Source organism: Parasteatoda tepidariorum, chromosome 6 (genome assembly GCF_982258835.1).
Source record: "Parasteatoda tepidariorum strain Cologne lab strain chromosome 6, Ptep-v5.0, whole genome shotgun sequence".
Classification (NCBI taxonomy): Eukaryota; Metazoa; Arthropoda; class Arachnida; order Araneae; family Theridiidae; genus Parasteatoda; species Parasteatoda tepidariorum.
In genome coordinates, this window is record NC_141760.1 from 96,326,938 (window position 1) to 96,346,104 (window position 19,167).

General features: G+C 31.5%; 1 protein-coding gene across 1 annotated transcript in view; it reads left to right on the plus strand.

The window, feature by feature from the left end:
* The window catches only part of LOC107453393 (glucose-6-phosphate exchanger SLC37A4), a 38,287-nt gene extending 19,766 nt beyond the window's left edge, over positions 1-18,521 (plus strand). The window contains exons 7-9 of the mRNA XM_016070214.5: positions 4,836-4,949; positions 15,985-16,123; positions 17,066-18,521. Coding sequence (XP_015925700.3) covers positions 4,836-4,949; positions 15,985-16,123; positions 17,066-17,229 — 417 coding nt within the window. The 3' untranslated portion in view covers positions 17,230-18,521. The remainder of the gene's footprint in view (positions 1-4,835; positions 4,950-15,984; positions 16,124-17,065) is intronic.
* Positions 18,522-19,167: the final 646 nt, after the last annotated feature.

Here is a 19,167-nt window from a genome sequence, read left to right on the forward strand (position 1 = left end):
AAATCCGTCTGTGAGTTAATAGTATCGGATAAAATAATGAGTACTCTCGATAGAGAATTGATGACTCATATTAGTGTAAAACAGGGAGAAATGTATTTTAAACCGCATGAATTGGGGCGTGAGTGTGATATTTATTTATCTTCGAAAGGCAAAAGCAAAAATGAAACATTTTCGAAATCTTTCAGTGGAAATACTAAGCGTTACGAATTTAATAAACAAAATAGAGTTAATAGTTCGAGTGTACAGAGAGGAGCAACAAATGTATTTTTATCTGAAATAAAAAATGATAACTGTGTATTATGTAAAAACAATGAGTCTCATGCTTTGCAATTTTGCCCCCAATTCAAAAGAATGTCTGTGCACGATAGAGTAGAGTTTGTAAAAAATAATAGATTATGTTTTAAGTGTTTTTCCCCCAGATGTGAAGTTAATATATGCAGAATGAGAAACTGCTTTCTATGTAAAAAGGCTCATCACAAACTTTTACATTATCCGAGGGAAATTAAAAACAATTCCTCCACTCCCAATATGGCGCCAATTAATGATCAAAATAAATCACAAACAACCGCGTTTAATGTAAGTGCTGAATCATTCGTTCCGAGAGAAGACACTACTCAAATAGTGGCGACCGCATGTTTTAAAAACAAATGCTTATTAAGTACGGCATTAATCCTCGTAAAGGATAAATATTCGGAATGGCAGATGTGTAGAGCGTTACTGGATTCTGGTAGTGAAACCTGTCTAATTTCAAATGAATGTGCTAATAAATTGCAACTTAAGAGTGAAAAAATAAATACATTGATTTCTTGTTTAAACGATACTTCTATGATGGTAAATGGGTGTGTTAAAGTGGCGATTTCAAATAAAAACAAATCTTTTGAAAGAGAATTAGATATGCTCATAGTTAAAAAAATCACAGAATTTATTCCGAATAAAACTTTAAATATAAATGTCGATTTTTCAAATTTCGTGGAATTAGCAGATGACACTTTTAATATTCCGGGAAAAATAGATTTATTATTGGGTGCAAATATATTTTACGAGTTGATAAAGTCGGAAAGAATTAAAATTAAAAATTCGCAATTGCTTTTGGTCAATAGCGTATTTGGGTATATAGTGACCGGAAATTTAGATTCAATAAATGAACCAAAGGTTCACTGCGGTTTGATTCGTGATGAGGACTTAAATAAAACACTAGAAAAATTCTGGCAAATAGAAAATGTCGAGGAAACAATAACAAAGAGTAAAGAAAATTTAATTTGCGAGAAACACTTTGAGGATACTCATTTTAGAACTAGGGAAGGGAAATACGTGGTTTCAATGCCCCTAAAAGAAGATCCCTCATGTTTAGGAAACTCAAAAGATATAGCCCTCAAACGTCTCAGATCGCTGTGGAATCGCTTAGCTAAAGATGAAATTTATTTAAATTTATATCGTGATTTCTTAAAAGAATATGAGAAACTGGGACACATGAGAGAGGTTACTAGAGAAATTGAACCAGAGGTAACATATTATGCTACACATCATGGAATCTATCGTCCAGAAAAGTCCACGACAAAACTTCGTGTTGTATTTAATTGTTCTTCAGTAACTGATAAGGGAATATCCCTTAATGATATTCAGTATAACGGAGGAGTGATTCAGGAGGACTTATATACTCAAATGCTAAGGTTCCGCACATATGCATATGCCTTTACAGCGGACATCAAAATGATGTATAGAACTATTTTAATCAATCCAAATCAGTGTAATCTTCAGAGAATCGTGTGGTGTGAAAATGAAGATGAACCGCCAAAAATATACGAACTATCTACCGTTACTTACGGCACGGTAAGCGCACCTTACTTAGCGCAAAGAACGCTTAAACAGATTTCAGTTGACGAACAAACCAATTTCCCCATGGCTGCTCCCGTCCTGCAAAATAATTTTTACATGGATGACTGTTTGTGCGGTGCAGACACATTAGAGGAGGCAATTGAGCTCAAGCAACAATTAAAAGGGATTTTGCAAAGTGCTGACATGACACTACACAAGCTCTGCGCCAATCACGTGAAACTAGCACCAGATTCTGAATGTGATTATAATTTTGCAACGTTAATAGAGACAAAAACTTTAGGTGTATCCTGGAAACCAATTTTAGATTGTTTTCTATTTAGAGTAAAGGTATGCTTGGAGAATTCTTACACAAAACGTGACGTTTTGTCCACTATTGCCAAGCTCTTCGACCCGATTGGTCTAATGGCACCGGTAATAGCAAAGGCAAAGATTTTCCTTCAGCGTTTGTGGAGAATCAAAATGGACTGGAATGACTCTTTACCAGATGAAGAATATCGAGAGTGGCATCAATTTCTAGTGTCTTTAGAGAGCATCAACAATATAGAGATTCCAAGACGCATCTTCATCACCATTCCAAAAAGTGTAGAAATCCATGGCTTCGCTGATGCATCTCAGCAATGTTATGGTGCAGCAGTCTACTGTAAATCTAAAAATTCAGTGAATGAGACTTTGGTTAGTTTGATAACGAGCAAATCAAGAGTTGCGCCTATAAAAAGTCTGACTATCCCAAGACTTGAGTTATGTGCTGCTGTTCTTCTGTCAAAACTTGTGAAACGAGTTGTTGCTGCGTTAAAGTTAGAAACTGTTGAAATATACCTTTGGACAGACTCTATGATAGTTCTAGCGTGGCTTCAAAAAGAACCCATAGATTTAAAAACCTTTGTTCAAAACAGAGTGGCCACAATACAAGAACTATTTCCTAATCAGCGATGGAGACATGTACCAACTGATGAAAATCCTGCAGACTTAGTTTCACGAGGTGTTGATCCTGATAAACTTCCGCATAACAACTTATGGTTTCATGGTCCGATGTTTCTTGCCGAAAATGACTATCCAAATCGAACTATAAATTGTAGTGAGAAACACAATGAGTACTATTCAGAACTGAGAAACTATACCACTGGAGACTTTGAGGACTTTCCATCTGTGCTTAATATCCATACTAATAATTTTATAAATGATTTACTTGATTTAAGCAATAACTATATAACTATTTTACGTGTTGTGAGTTTTCTTTTCAGATTCATTTACAATTGTAAAAATCCAGATGCAAGAAAAATTGGTCCCTTGTTAGTAAGTGAAGTAAATGCAGCTGAAATTTGGTTGATAAAATGTTTACAACGAAGTGAGTTCCCAGAGGAAATCAAAAGCTTGGAAAAGGGTAAGCCTATTCCGAGGAACAGTAAGTTGTCTTCCTTGTGTGTTTTTCTAGATGAAAATAAGCTGATGAGAGTTGGTGGTAGATTATCTCTGTCTGACTTGCCTGTTAATTCTAAGTTCCCCATCATTTTACCGGGTAAGAATTCTTTAACCACCATGATTTTGAGATATTGTCATTTAAAATATTTGCACTTGGGACCACAAGCATTATTATATCAAGTTCGACAAAAGTTCTGGCCTCTTAACGGTAGAAATAATTGTAGGAAAATTGTACATAGTTGTATCACATGTTTTAAAAACAAACCTGTTATGAGTAATCAAATAATGGCTGATCTACCAAAGGAGCGTACAAGACCTAATTATCCATTTAACATCACGGGAATTGATTTTTGTGGCCCATTTTCTATTAAGTTCAAAAACCAGAGAAAAGGGGTCACAAATAAGGTTTATGTTGCTGTTTATATTTGCTTGTGTACCAAGGCAATACACTTAGATTTTGTAACTGATTTAACGTCTCAATCGTTCATTGCCAGTCTAAAACGTTTTTTTGGGAGACGGGGCAAGTGTTCAAAAATCATGACCGATAATGCAAAAACATTTATCGGTGCTAACATTGAGATTAAAAAGTTAAGGAAAATGATAAATTGCCCAGATGAGACGTTAGCCAGTTATTTTACTAATGAAGGGATTGATTGGAAATTTATCCCACCAAGGTCACCAAACTTTGGGGGAATTTGGGAGGCTGGTGTGAAGTCGTTTAAGTTCCACCTAAAAAGAGTAATCGGCAATCAAAATTTAACTTTGGAAGAATTCTTAACAATTTTGACTGAAATCGAAGGTGTTTTGAACTCCAGACCTCTCACTCCACTTTCACCGGAGTTTGATGAATTTGAAACTCTATCACCTGGTCATTTCTTGATAGGTAGGCCCATCACCTCACTCGCTGAACCCCAACTAATAGATATAACTGAGAATAGGCTTTCTAACTGGCAAAAGATTAATAAGTATAGTCAGAGAATATGGAAGTTGTGGAAAAGAGACTACCTTAATAATTTACAGGAACGTAATAAATGGAAATTTGAAAAGAATAATGTAGAAATAGGAACCCTGTGTTTGATAAAGGAGGAGAATTTACCATCTACACAATGGTTAGTAGGACGGATTGTTGAGGTGATGCCTGGCCATGATAGAAAAATAAGAGTAGTGAAGTTAAGTTTACCTAATGGCAAACTACTTCAAAGAAATGTTCGTGACATTTGTATTCTTCCCATAGAGTAATTGTGTAAATGAAAAATTAGCTTTAGTTTTATATTTCAATGTCTTTTATATTACAATGTTAATTGTATTTAGTGATTTATATTATTGAATATAACAATGATTGACTGGTTGAACCAGTGCAATGTGGGGCGGTATGTTCAGTTTTGTATGCGAGCAACGCCCTCTGTGTAAAAAAAACGAGAACTAGTGTGTGTATTACCAACCTCGAAAGAGGCAAGTGTGTGAATTCAATGTGCAAATAAAATTACAGTCCGCTGCGTTAATATGTGTTTTGTGTCTCATGTTAAGAGAAATAACAATATTTATAACGCATGACTGAAATTTTTTTCGTTTATTTAAAGGATAATAAAACACCTGCCTATCAAGTGCGTATGACAGTAGCTGTAGCATTTTTAGTGGGATGTATTTTCTCTGTGCATATGTTTCGAACAACTCTGGATGAAGACACTTCTTTGGTGAGTCTTTTCAGTTCATGTTCCAAAATGTTGAAATCAGGTCAACAGCACCATTTAGCAATGTTGTTTCCCATCAGCAGTATTTGTTATTCAATATTAATTTCAAGCCAATGTAATGCCTGCATTGCTTGAATTTAAATGGCCAGCATATAGTTGCATGGAGTGCCAGTTTCAGTAATTTTATAAGCAACTGTGAAAGTGGAAAATAATAATTCGAACAAAGCATGCTTCTTTTCAAATTCAGTTGAAATGAGTTTTTTTTATAATTTATGCAAACCAAAATCTTTATATTTAATTATGAAAAGAATTTACTCCTTAATAATATTTTCTTACTTAATAATATTTACCAAAAATACAAAAACAATTTCATTTCTATTAGCGGTAATATTTGAATGGTTTAATTTTTAGAATGGTTGCACTGTAGCTATAATAGAATTATTTCTTGCTTATTCATGCATGTTAAATGAATGATACTGGTTATATCGGAATTGGCCCTTAAGGATCCTTTAAGTATCAAATTGTTTTGACTTCCGCAATCACGATAGACAAATTTTGAGAATGGGGGCTAATTTTTGTGCCCTCGAAACTTGCCTACTTTTTTTACTTTTATAATTTTTTAATCAAATGAAGTAGTATTTATACTATCAAGCATATCGGAATTGTGTCTATTAACAAATTTGCGTTCATTACTATGATACTGAAAAATCTTTTTTACTTTTCGTAGTTTATCCCTAAAATAAAAATAATTTCCATTAAATAAAAAGCTTGTTTAATTTCAATATGCATGCAAAGTTCCCACAAAATTCCGTACCCACCCTTTTATATTTTGAACGACTTCAGCCGTAATTATAAAAGTGGTGTCTGTGGTGTGGCTAAATCAAAAAGGGGGGTGACTAACATTAAGTCAAATTAAGATTAAATAAAATTTAGATACTAATTATGTAAAGGCCGAAAATGTATAAGTGGTTAACAGTGGAAGTGGGTGCAATTATTCAGGTAAGCGCAACAAAGGAGCATGCTGAAAAAAAAGGAAGAGAAAACAACTTATACTGTACAATTACTCACCAGATACATATTCTAAGATGCAAAGTAACTTTTATTTCACAATTGAAGGCATTATAAAAAAAAAACTGGACATGTTAGCAAACATGCCAACAAAAAATAAATCGGCTTCAGCCGAATACAGAGAAAAACATACAGCGTTGTTGAAAACAAAGCAACGACTGACTATTTCTTCGTTATGAAGATAGGGGAGAAAACTCTCGCCAAAAAAATTAAACTTTTGCGAATAACCATTCGGTTGGCTGAAGAAGGATCAGAGGGGCAAATCACAGAGCTGCAAATATTGGCCAACTGGCGAAATTAATTGTTAAGCTCCATGCCAAACATGAAGCGGGGTTGTCTAAAGTGGTGATACACCTGGTAAAGAATTTTGTGGAATGTTCTGGAACATTCTTGGCGCCATCATAAGATCAAAAGGGGCGCTTTGCAATTGATGCAAGCCGAAACGTGGGAAAGAGGACTTGCTGACATTCCTTCTCCATCCAACAATAGGGGTTTGCTGACTGGACATACATCTTGCTGTCAGCAAGTAACAAAAGGAGGAATCTTCTTTTAAAGGAAGAACATACATGCAGAGAAAGATTACTTTCCCAAGGTTACAAAACAAATTGAGGCTTAAAACTTAAATATTACATGAAATATATTGCAAAGAATTATTGAATACTGATAACTAAATAACATTAATTACAAGTGTAAAAAGAAGAAATTAAAAAACATACAATTAAAAGTTTATCACAAATTTAACAGTTACAATTATTTAAGCGTTTAATACATTATTAACAAAATAACAATTAACAAATGATTATTAAATTAGATGAATGATGATGATTACATAAATTAAGATGATTAGATAATTAAATTAGAATTAACAATGATTAGATAATGAAATTAGATAATTAAATTAGAATTAACAATGATTAGATAATGAAATTAGATAATTAAATTAAAATTAACAATTGATTTTATTTAATATGTAGTATACCATACTACATATATTCCCCCCAGATACAGAAAAAAAGGTGAAGCCTTTTTGTACAAAAACTAAATTCAGGACAGCAGGATCTGAAAATAAACAAATGCCAAAACAATTAATATATCCAATGCAATAATGGGAAGACAAAAATCAGAAGCTGGGAAAAAGGTAAAAATTTGCATCCAACAAAAATTAACAAAAAAAACTTGAATAAATACTTAATTGACAACACACAAATACACTACACTGAAAAAAAAAAAAACTTGGCGAGATGTTAAGTTGTTTTCAATGAATAATGGCAACACAAAGTCTAAAAAAAATATATATATACACAAAAAAGGAAAAAGGTTTACAAAATTCATCTGAAAAGCAAAAGTATTAGTGCTTGAGAATGAAATTCGTGAAAAGTCACAATTTGGGAGGGAGTCCATGTCAAGAAGAACTAATCAAGTAAGACAGATAAAAATATGTACTGCTCCTGTAGCTGTGCACCTTGATCTCAAACAACACATCCAACCATTTAGCTGCTATTAATTTGACGAAATACCACAGTTCAGTGAATCCAGAAGTCAACCATATATGATGCACGGTGAACTATGAAACACCGACATTGAGTTGCCACTAATTTGACGAAAACACAGAGTTCAATGAACCCAGTAGGAGCACGATATGAGACTATGTGAACGAAGAAACATTGTCATTAAATAAGAGGCCAAGATTACCTCAGTATAAGACGGCAGGATCATGCCTCAGGAGCCGATAGTAGACAATACACACATCAGACATCTCCAGATACGGGATATAGACATCAGGGACGAAGACAGTTCGAGGTAGCAGATACACTGACCACTTTCAGATAAAGTCTGGCAAAAGTCCAGATGAGGGATAGCAACATCAGGGATGAAGACAGTACAAGGTAGCAGATACACTGACCACTTTCAGATAAAGTCTGGCAACGACAACTAGCAAAAGTCCAGATGAGGGGTACAGACATCAGGGATGAAGACAGTTCAAGGTAGCACCAGAAGACAGAGCCGAGCAGTACAGTTTGTGTTGTTGTAGTAAGTTCTGACTCATATGTTCATACAAATATTGAAAACAATTTATATTAGCTCAAACAAAGATATATGCATAAAAACAATACTTATAGACAAGTAAGTATAAACAAAAAATGAGAATAATGTACACTAAAAAATTTAGACTTTGTGTTAGACCAACAAGGTTTAGAACATGTCTCCAAAAAAGGTTGCATGAAAATGCATATAAAAATGACACATAGAAGATTGGGATAAACCCATTACTTAAAATTAAATGCAGTATTAAAATTGCATTAAAGGTTATTTGTATAGTACCACATTCCAAAATAAACAAGGAAAACCTAATTGTATTAGAAAAAATCCAAAGTAATAATTAAAGTCACTTAAGTTACAAAATGTTTACATGAATAGTTGAGTGAAAACAAACTAAGAAAATAGGTAAAAAGTATTGCCCTGACTTGATAAAAAATTAAACAAGAAAGTGATTAATTAATTAATGATTCTGAAACAAACGTTTCGATCACAACATTCCCAAAAAAAATCTTGTCAGGCCTGATAAGATGTCACATGTACGCCAGCGTAGCAGAGACATCCCAAAATTTTATGGGGGTTTGCAAGCAAAACATTAGCAAAATCACACAAACAGTTATTTGAATTAAACATGTGAACGAAGAAAATATCTAGTATTTTGTTGAGGTAATTTATTACTGGTAGCACACAGAGATGTTTTTCTATGCGGGGCTAACCTTAGACGGTTTGCATGAATTTTAAACACAGGAGCATTAGGATTAGATAAAAATTGGATACTAAAATTAACATCATTATGTTTTGTAATGATGGTGTATGGACCATTGAATTTGGGATTAAAAGAATCTTTGGATTTCAAATATACAATATCATTTACTTCGAATTTACGAAGTTTAGCTTTCCTTTCAAACTTACTGTTTTGATCAGTCTGATTCTGCCTTAAAGAAGTATAAGCATTACTATAATAATTATTTAGATCATTTAAAACCTGAGAAACATAAGAAGCTTGGTCTAAACTTATAAGTTTATTGTTAGAATTTTGGTATGTGTCAAAGAAAATACTCATTTCACGACCAAAATGAAGCATGTTAGGGCTATATCCTGTGGCAGGATGAATAGCACTATTATAGATTTGTTGGTGAATTAAGAGGGCAGATTGAATAGAAATTCCTTGTTCTCGCAAGGCAATCAATGAGGATTTTAAGGAAGTGTTTATTCTTTCTGAAACTGAGTTCAGTTGAGGGTGCCCTGAAGTGGTATGTATTACCTTAATACCTAGTTCAGAATTTATAGTATGAAACACTTCACAATTAAATTGAGTTCCAAGATCACTTAAAATCATGGTAACTCTACCAAACAATGACATATAATTTAACAAATGTTGGACCATAGTATTAGCAGTTAAGTTCCTTAAATGATATAATACAGTAAACTTACTGAAGTGATCAATAACAGTTAACACATGCCCAGTATCTTTAATAGGTCCAACAATATCAATACTAATAAAATCCCCAGGGCGAGTAGGTATGTACACATTTTTTAAGGGGGCTGGTTTGACAGAATAATGCTTGATGCGAATACATGCATCACAAGATAACACATAGTTTAACGTGTCAGCATAGTAGCCTTTCCAATAAAATCTTTTCGACAATAACTCAAAAGTTTTCTTGACACCTGTATGAGATACATGAGTAATTTCCAAAACCTTAGGTCTGAGAGACTTGGGCACAACTATTAAATCAGCATAATCATTCTTATTATATTCTTTATGAAACATGAGTAGCTTAGTATCAGGGGATATAAAATATTTATCAATAAATTTAGTGTTTAAGTTATTATCCTTTAATTTAGTAATGATATCATTAAGTTCTTGATCTTTGGTTTGATTGTCCTTAAAGGTTTCATTAGATATTTCAAACTTAGGGTCAGTTTGAGTAACACACACTAACTCATTATTTTTAGGATCAGAAAAAGGTACAATTAGGGATTCAGTATTATCAAAATCATTAAAATTACAGTCTTCTCTTAAATCAGGATTTTGGCATCGACTAAAATAGTCAGCTAGAACATTACAAGAACCGGGTACATATTTAAAATCAAAAGTGTACTCACTTAATAAAAGAAGCCAACGCGTTATAATGTCAGCAGGTGAAGTAGATTTTTTGTAGTATTTAAGGGGTTTCGAATCAGATAGAACTGTGAATGATTTGTTGTATAAATAGTACTTGAATGCTGTTATACCCTTAACAATGGCGAGCAACTCCAACTTTATAGCAGGATAATTTTTCTCACCCTTATTTAATGATTTGCTAAAATAACCTACTGGATGAAAACCATCCTCATATTCTTGTAATAACACAGCAGAAACTGCCATTTTACTTGCATCAGTGTTTAAAAAGAATTTCTTAGAAAAGTCAGGTAATTTGACAAACGGCTTGTTAAAAAAAATATCCTGTAAGGATTTAAATGCATCTTGATGCTGTTGGGTCCATTTAAATGAAATATTCTTCTTCGTAAGATCAGTTAAAACACCAGTTAATTCTGCAAAGTTGGGTATCAATGAGCGATAAAATCCGCATAAACCTAGAAATCGTTTAACTTGTTTTACTGTTTTTGGAGCAGCAAAATTAGTGATTTTAGCAATATTAAATTCAACAGGTGAAATTATGTTTTTGGCAATACGAAAACCTAAATAATCTATTTCTTGTTCAAAAAATCTACATTTAGAGGGAGTAAGAGTTACATTATATTTACTTAAAATGTTTAACACAGCTTTAACTTTACCCATCATGTCATCAAATTCATTGGCACAGATGATAAAATCATCTTGGTAGGCATAAATATGCTCAATACCATGTGCTTTTAACTCATCAATAATTTTGTCAACGAAAGCTTGAAAGGTACTGGCACTAGTTTTGAGACCAAAAGGTAGTCGTTTGTTAGAATATGTACCAAAAGGTGTAGTAAATGTTAACACCTCCTGAAGTTCATCAGGTACCATTATTTGATTATAAGCACTTTTAAAATCTACTTTTGAATAATATTGAAATTGAGAAATATTGTTAATTAGAGTCGAAATCTTGGGAAGAGGGTACGTTGAATTTTCTATTATGGAATTAAGTAACCTAAAGTCTAAAGCAAGTCTATATTTGTTTTGATTAGAGGAGTCAGTATCTTTTTTCTTTACTAAAACCATGGGCGAAGCCCAGCTAGAAACATTTCTTTCAATAATATTAGCATTCATTAACTCAGTGAGTTCATTTTTTACAATATCCTGTAAAGCTTGTGGTATATCATAAGGTAAGGTTTTAATAGGGTTATTGGATTTTAACTTAATACTAGGTTCAACTAAATCGGTACAGCCAAGTGTGGCAACAGATTTTGAAAAACAAGCATAATTATTTAATAAAATATCAGCAATAACATGTTTTTGAGATTCATTTAAATTATCAAGGTAAAAATCATTAATAGACAACTCTAATTTTCGTCTTTCAAGCATTTCAGGTGAAGCTTGAATCAAATTTACATACTCATTATTGACATTTTGGTTATCAAGATTATTTTTAACATCAAAATCACTAGAAATTGATCCAATTTTGCAAGACTTATTTAAATGAATTGGTGATGCACTTTTGTTATATATTAATACATGAAATGAATTTTGGGTTAAATTATGAACACTTGGATGCATCAATAAATCATTATGATTAATAAGGGGAGTAAACAAAATGTCATTATTTAAAAATTTGTCATTATCAGTAGAGACATTGATGAAAACACTTTCATTAGGATCAATAACAACCTTATTAGTTAAATGAACATGTGATATTATATTTTGAACATTTTTCTGTTCAGACAAAGGTAAAGCAAAAGGTAATTTAAAAGAGTCAAAAATCAATTCATTATTCTTAGAATCTATAATTATGTTATATTTGGATATTATATCATATCCAATGATACCTTGAAAATGAGAAGTATTAAATTTAGATACAAAAAAATGATGCTTAAACTGACTATTACTGATTTTAAAAGAAATTTGAGCACACGATAAAAAATTAAGTTCAGAGTTTAATGTAGAAATTTTTACGTTTCTAGATAAATATTTAACTTTAGTTACTAATTTAATTTGGTCAAAAATATCTTTAGGCATTAATGAAATAGAAGCACCAGAATCAATTAAAAATGTGAACTTTTTATCACCAAACATTATATCAATAAGTGGTAAATTACATTTGTTTTCACTAAAAAAATTAAACAAGGTTGTCTCATTAGACATTGGATTTAAGAATTCAGATATTTTTGTTTTACCATCACCCATAGTGTGATTTAAATACTCAGAAGGTTGATCAGACTGATCAGAAACAGGGGTTCGTTTAGTTTGAAAAGGGACCACAGTTTGCCTACAATGTGGTCCCGACACTAGTTTAAATTGGGACGACCTTGATTTTGTGGTCTTCGGTTATTACTTGAACCACTACTTCTGTTAGGATTTTGCCCAGAACCCTGCAAGTTCAAGTATTGGTAACATCGAGCCATAATATGACCATTTCTCCCACAAAAATGACATACAACTCGTTGTCTAGCATTGTTATTTTGGGTTCTCACATTAGATGTTGTGAATTGAGGACAATTTTTTAGACAATGGTCAGGAGATTTGCATAGAGGACATAAATTTACTGCCTCTTGAACAATAGTAGTCAATTGCTTAATTTGATCTTTAAGCATTTCGATTTCAGAGCATTGGTCCATATTTTGGGTTTTATTTAGAACATTAACTGCAGCATTAGTATGTGGTGCAGAGCAGGAAGATATTATTTCTGCCTTATTTACAATTGCCATGAAATCTGAAGGATCCTCAAAGGCTAGTTGAGTCTTTATGCTAGGAGATATAGCATTTAAGAATTGAATTGACTTAATTTTGTTTAATGCAGCTGCATCATTAATAAAAGCATATGCCTGATGGGCTGCTGACTCAAGTCTATGGGCAAAATTTCTTATCGTTTCATTATGAAACATGTTTAGATCATTAAATTCAGCAATAGCTGAGGCTTCATTTTTTGTTGCACAAAAGAAATTTTGAAGGATTTTTACTGCTTCCTCAAAAGAATTGAGGCTTAGGCAACTAGGAGAAGTTGCAAAAAAGGTAAGTGCAGAACCCTTTAATTTGGACTTAAGGAAAATAAGGGCTGCCTGATTATTCCATTTGTTAAGTGCCTTAAGTTCCCTTACTTGGGACAAAAACCAGTTTAAAGTACTGGGATCCCCATAAAATGGGTCAATATTAAAGTGATATTCTCTTGAAGTTGGAATAACCTCACTCTGAGGGTCTGCTTGCCTAGTCCTTGGCATAATTAAAATATTCAAATACCAAAAATTAAAAAAATGCTTAGATAAAAAAAATTTCAATTATCTACCCCTAAATAAATTTATGAAAAACATGAAATAAAAAACACCATCATAAAAGTGCACACTTAAAACATAAAAAAAATGGAGACATAATCTAAACTATTCAAAAATTTCCTTTTCACCAATGATGCATCTCAAATAAAAACATTTAAAATAATTATAAAATAAACATAAGTACAATGATCGAATGAAAAGAGGTGCATCATTGAGTTTTCAGCATGTCAACTGTTGCAAACGCGGCACCAAATATTATGTGGTGTGGCTAAATCAAAAAGGGGGGTGACTAACATTAAGTCAAATTAAGATTAAATAAAATTTAGATACTAATTATGTAAAGGCCGAAAATGTATAAGTGGTTAACAGTGGAAGTGGGTGCAATTATTCAGGTAAGCGCAACAAAGGAGCATGCTGAAAAAAAAGGAAGAGAAAACAACTTATACTGTACAATTACTCACCAGATACATATTCTAAGATGCAAAGTAACTTTTATTTCACAATTGAAGGCATTATAAAAAAAAAACTGGACATGTTAGCAAACATGCCAACAAAAAATAAATCGGCTTCAGCCGAATACAGAGAAAAACATACAGCGTTGTTGAAAACAAAGCAACGACTGACTATTTCTTCGTTATGAAGATAGGGGAGAAAACTCTCGCCAAAAAAATTAAACTTTTGCGAATAACCATTCGGTTGGCTGAAGAAGGATCAGAGGGGCAAATCACAGAGCTGCAAATATTGGCCAACTGGCGAAATTAATTGTTAAGCTCCATGCCAAACATGAAGCGGGGTTGTCTAAAGTGGTGATACACCTGGTAAAGAATTTTGTGGAATGTTCTGGAACATTCTTGGCGCCATCATAAGATCAAAAGGGGCGCTTTGCAATTGATGCAAGCCGAAACGTGGGAAAGAGGACTTGCTGACATTCCTTCTCCATCCAACAATAGGGGTTTGCTGACTGGACATACATCTTGCTGTCAGCAAGTAACAAAAGGAGGAATCTTCTTTTAAAGGAAGAACATACATGCAGAGAAAGATTACTTTCCCAAGGTTACAAAACAAATTGAGGCTTAAAACTTAAATATTACATGAAATATATTGCAAAGAATTATTGAATACTGATAACTAAATAACATTAATTACAAGTGTAAAAAGAAGAAATTAAAAAACATACAATTAAAAGTTTATCACAAATTTAACAGTTACAATTATTTAAGCGTTTAATACATTATTAACAAAATAACAATTAACAAATGATTATTAAATTAGATGAATGATGATGATTACATAAATTAAGATGATTAGATAATTAAATTAGAATTAACAATGATTAGATAATGAAATTAGATAATTAAATTAGAATTAACAATGATTAGATAATGAAATTAGATAATTAAATTAAAATTAACAATTGATTTTATTTAATATGTAGTATACCATACTACAGTGTCTAGATAGAGTAAAGTAGCCATTAACTAGCAATGTGCTAGTTAATGAGAACCTTTACACAGACATCTGGTGGAAAACTGAAGAGTTAAGGTTAATTAATGTCTTAGAAATGGGGCTAGTAAAAAAGATAAGTGAGTATTTATAAGGCTTAATGAATTTAATATGAATAAACAAAAGACATTTGGTGATTTTCTATGTTGCTATTTTTAATGACACTTGGGCTAGCCAAGGTCTTCAGCCATTTGCCTCTTGCGAAGTCTCAAAAGTGCGCCTTCCGTTTGACAAGAGAGCACCGAAATGGTGAAAGTATGTTTCAGCTAAGAACTCTATGGATATTCGTAAAAACATTTCCTCAATTTAGACATAGACGTAAAGAGGAAGGAAATTCTCTCTAGATCCCTGTACCCATGGTACTACTCACCGACCACTGCACTTTCGATTCTACAGATTTTACGAACACTTATATGGCATATACTCGGTGGGTCCCAGTGGAATCGAGAATCGAACCCTTGTCCCTCTAGATCGTAGTCCGATTCTTTAACCGCAAGATTACGGCTCCGTGATTTTCTGTAGAATGACCAGACGAACGATTTTAAATATTACGCATTTTATTCTCAGCATTTATGTCCACATAGTGTTTATCTCTACTGAATCTATAATGTTCTATAACGTTATAATCTCCCTCTTATACGGTTTTCGAGGTCGAAAGCTAATTTTTTATTTTTCTACCAGGTGACGCTGCGAGCGGCCTCATCTTTCAAGACTTGACGACTATTACAAACGTGTAAACACTACTTTTAATATTGCTATTTACTTTTTTAAGAATGCTTTTCTATTTACTATTCGGAAGTGAGCAGGATATATACTAACTTCATTGTTCGCCCTGCACATCTGAGAATAAACGAGGGTAAAAAAATTACAATTAATAGTTTATTAACTAATATATTAGCTGTTAAATTTTAAATTCATGTATTTAAAATATTTTTCAAAATAATACTTACTAAATAATATGTATTAAATCTGAATTTGATATTTTGAAATTTCATAGACTTCATTTCATTAATTATTTTCGACTCCTATTCAGATATGGATTATGAGTCTGGGATTTTCATCAGGAGCTTCTTTGTATGGAATGATTGCAATATGTGGTATTGCAGCTTCCGAATCTGCTCCTTCACATATGAGCGGAAGTGCTTACGCTATAGCAGCCTTAGGTGGAAATAGTAAGTGAAGTTTTAACTAGATTTTAATAAAATAGATTTCATAGATTAACTTTCCAAATTCGTCCTCTAACTCATAACTAGTTTAGTAATTATTTTCATTCATTTTAATTTAGATAACTAATCTCAATTTATCCCCTCACGTTGAATTCATTCTCAAGAATTAAAATAATTTATATTGGAAATTAATGCAATACTCTGTGTTTAATATTATTTTAGAATTATAGCACATATTATATTAAATTTCTATTTGGATTAATTATGTTTTTAGCTAGGGCAAAGTGATATTTATCGCTGCAAAGAAATATTTAAGTAAAAGTATGTTTACTATCCTACCACAGTTTAATCTCTAAATTTAAAGCAAAATTGGAAGGTTTTAAACTTCCAATCACTCAAAATAAATAAATAAAATATAAAAGAGGTGAGTAGTGAACAAAAAAAAATTAGCATCCCTAATTTATTTTAGATCTAATGATTGGATTTTTATGAATTGAGACGCGATCTTAATGACTCGAGAACTAGACTCAAATATGCTAATTAATGAGTGCAGGCGATCAGACACAATAACATACTATCTCTGAATAAACGTACCTTTTTTCTAACGGATTCGAATTCTTGATCCTCAAAATAGGAGCGTAAAAAAAAAGGAAAAATACGTGTCCCATTTGCTTAAAATGGGTTAAGACTGTTAAGATTACATGAAAATCTGATCACTAAAACAAAAGTTATTAACAGTAAAATCTTCTTTATTTCATCTCTGCTAGAATTTAAAATGACTTCGAATTTATTCTTACCGAGCTGCTGTTTTATTTATATTTATCGAAGAAGAACATTCTTAATTGAGAAAATTTTTTGTCAACTTTCAATCCAATGTTTTTGTCTTAATGAATTAACAAATGTTTTATTTACATAGTTTATTAATATCCATTTTTTAATCGTTCTTAGTTGGTTCTACAATGTCTGGCCTTCCAATTTGTTACCTAGCTGAACAGTACGGATGGTCCACTGTTTTTCTCTTGCTTGAAATAATTATTGGAGTAACTTCACTCTTAGTTGTTTGTTTCAAGAATACCCAATCTACGATTTCCTTACTAAAGAAAGAAGATTAGTTATTTAAAAAAAAGTGTAGATTTATTTTACTTAAAAACTGAGGATTGTTCAATATTTACTCTCTAAATAGTTACAATGTGGGAAGTTGATGAAGAAGTATTGCTACAAAATATTTAATTGTTTGTTAAATATATAATAATTGTTTTAGAGAGTCCTATATTGTTATTAAAATTTCTTATATGTCGAGGTTACACCAGAATTGTTTTAGCTGGTATAAAAGATTATTCGTTTTTTACGTTGGTAAAAATATAAAATTTTTATTAAAGCTAACTATATATCCTTATTTTTTTTTATCAAAAGCATTTTATATGAAAAGACATACTTGATTCAAGTATGTCTTTTCATAATCAAAGGAAATACATCTCATATTTCATGACATTTTACTTTCTGTAGCTATAAAGTTAAAATTTTTTGAAGTTGGGAAGCAAACTCCAAAATAAATGAAGTCATTATTAATAATTTTTGGCTAAAAGATGGCTAATTCAGATTCCCATTATTGTTTTCACAAATTGTTGATACCCACTATTGTTTACAGATAATTTTACTCTAACAACTGATTTTACAGCTACAGTTCTATCCAAACTGCAAGAAATTTATAAAGTTCACCAAAAGGTTTTGAAATTCTTGAACTAGATGAAATTTGTTTACTGCAGATACAAAAGGGAAATTCTAAAAATAATTTTTTTTTATATATATAAAGAAGGATTAGTAAGTTTAGTAAAGATAAGCTTGAAAGTTTTAAATTATAATGTAATTTTTGTTATGCTTTTCTTTTTGGAAAAGCTTACTTTTTACACTCTTTATTTTCTTAAATTATTTACCTTAATATAATTTTTATGTGTCTCTTACATCAAAGCATCAAATACTGATGAATTAAGTTGTGAAAATGTGCACATCCAATGCATGACAATAAAAGCTGAAAAATGTGATATTTAGTTAAATAATTGTAAATTTGTAACTAGTTAAATAATTGTAAATTTGTAACTAGTTAAATAATTGTGAATTTGTAACTGTTAAATTGTAAACTGTAAATAATTGTAAATTTGTATTGTAAAATTATGTTAATAATTCCTTTTAATATTAGTATGATTCCATTATAATATATTCATTATGATATAAATTTACATTAATAATGTAATTCATCACAGGTGATGGGAATCATTATTTAAAATAGCTTTAAAGACAAATAGGTTTCCTGAGAAAGCGTTTTTGTTTATATTGTGTTCTAATATTTTTCTTATTGTAAAATAAATTTGTATTACACATAAATAAAAACTTATTTATGGAAGAATATTGCATCCATTTTTAAATTTTTGATGAAAATAATCTTTATTGTTGCTATTGAATCACACAAACAATAACACTATGTCCATTTACCTATAAAATTCATTCCACAAATCACAGATTCTCACAATACTATCATTTTTGTTATCATTAAACAAAATTTTATATCGGAAAATAATATCCAGTAATGATTGTTCGAACAACGAGTTAGGATGATTTAAGAAAAGAAAAATTCGAAATGAAGTATACTATAATAGGGGATAGTCCTTTATGATGCCGGTGTCATTTTTAATAAATCTTATTGAGTAGAAAAAAAAATTTGTGGGAAGTCCCTCATCATTCATAGCATTGTTTAAAAATTTACAAACACTACATAGAACATTGCTAGAATTTTCAAGTCATTCAAACAGACTTTTTTCCTAATTTACCAAATACGATAAAATATAAAATTAGGAAAGTTTTTTTTGAAGTTATACTTTTTATGCGACTTCCATCAAGGTTGCGTTAAACGTTTAACGATACATTTTTATTGGTCGGGAAATCACGTGGTAGGATCCAGTTTTCCCTCATTCATTTCCATATTGTTTTGGTTCTCACTAGCATAAAAATAATAAAAGTCATAAAAGCATTGTTTTTCTATAAATGTTTTTTTT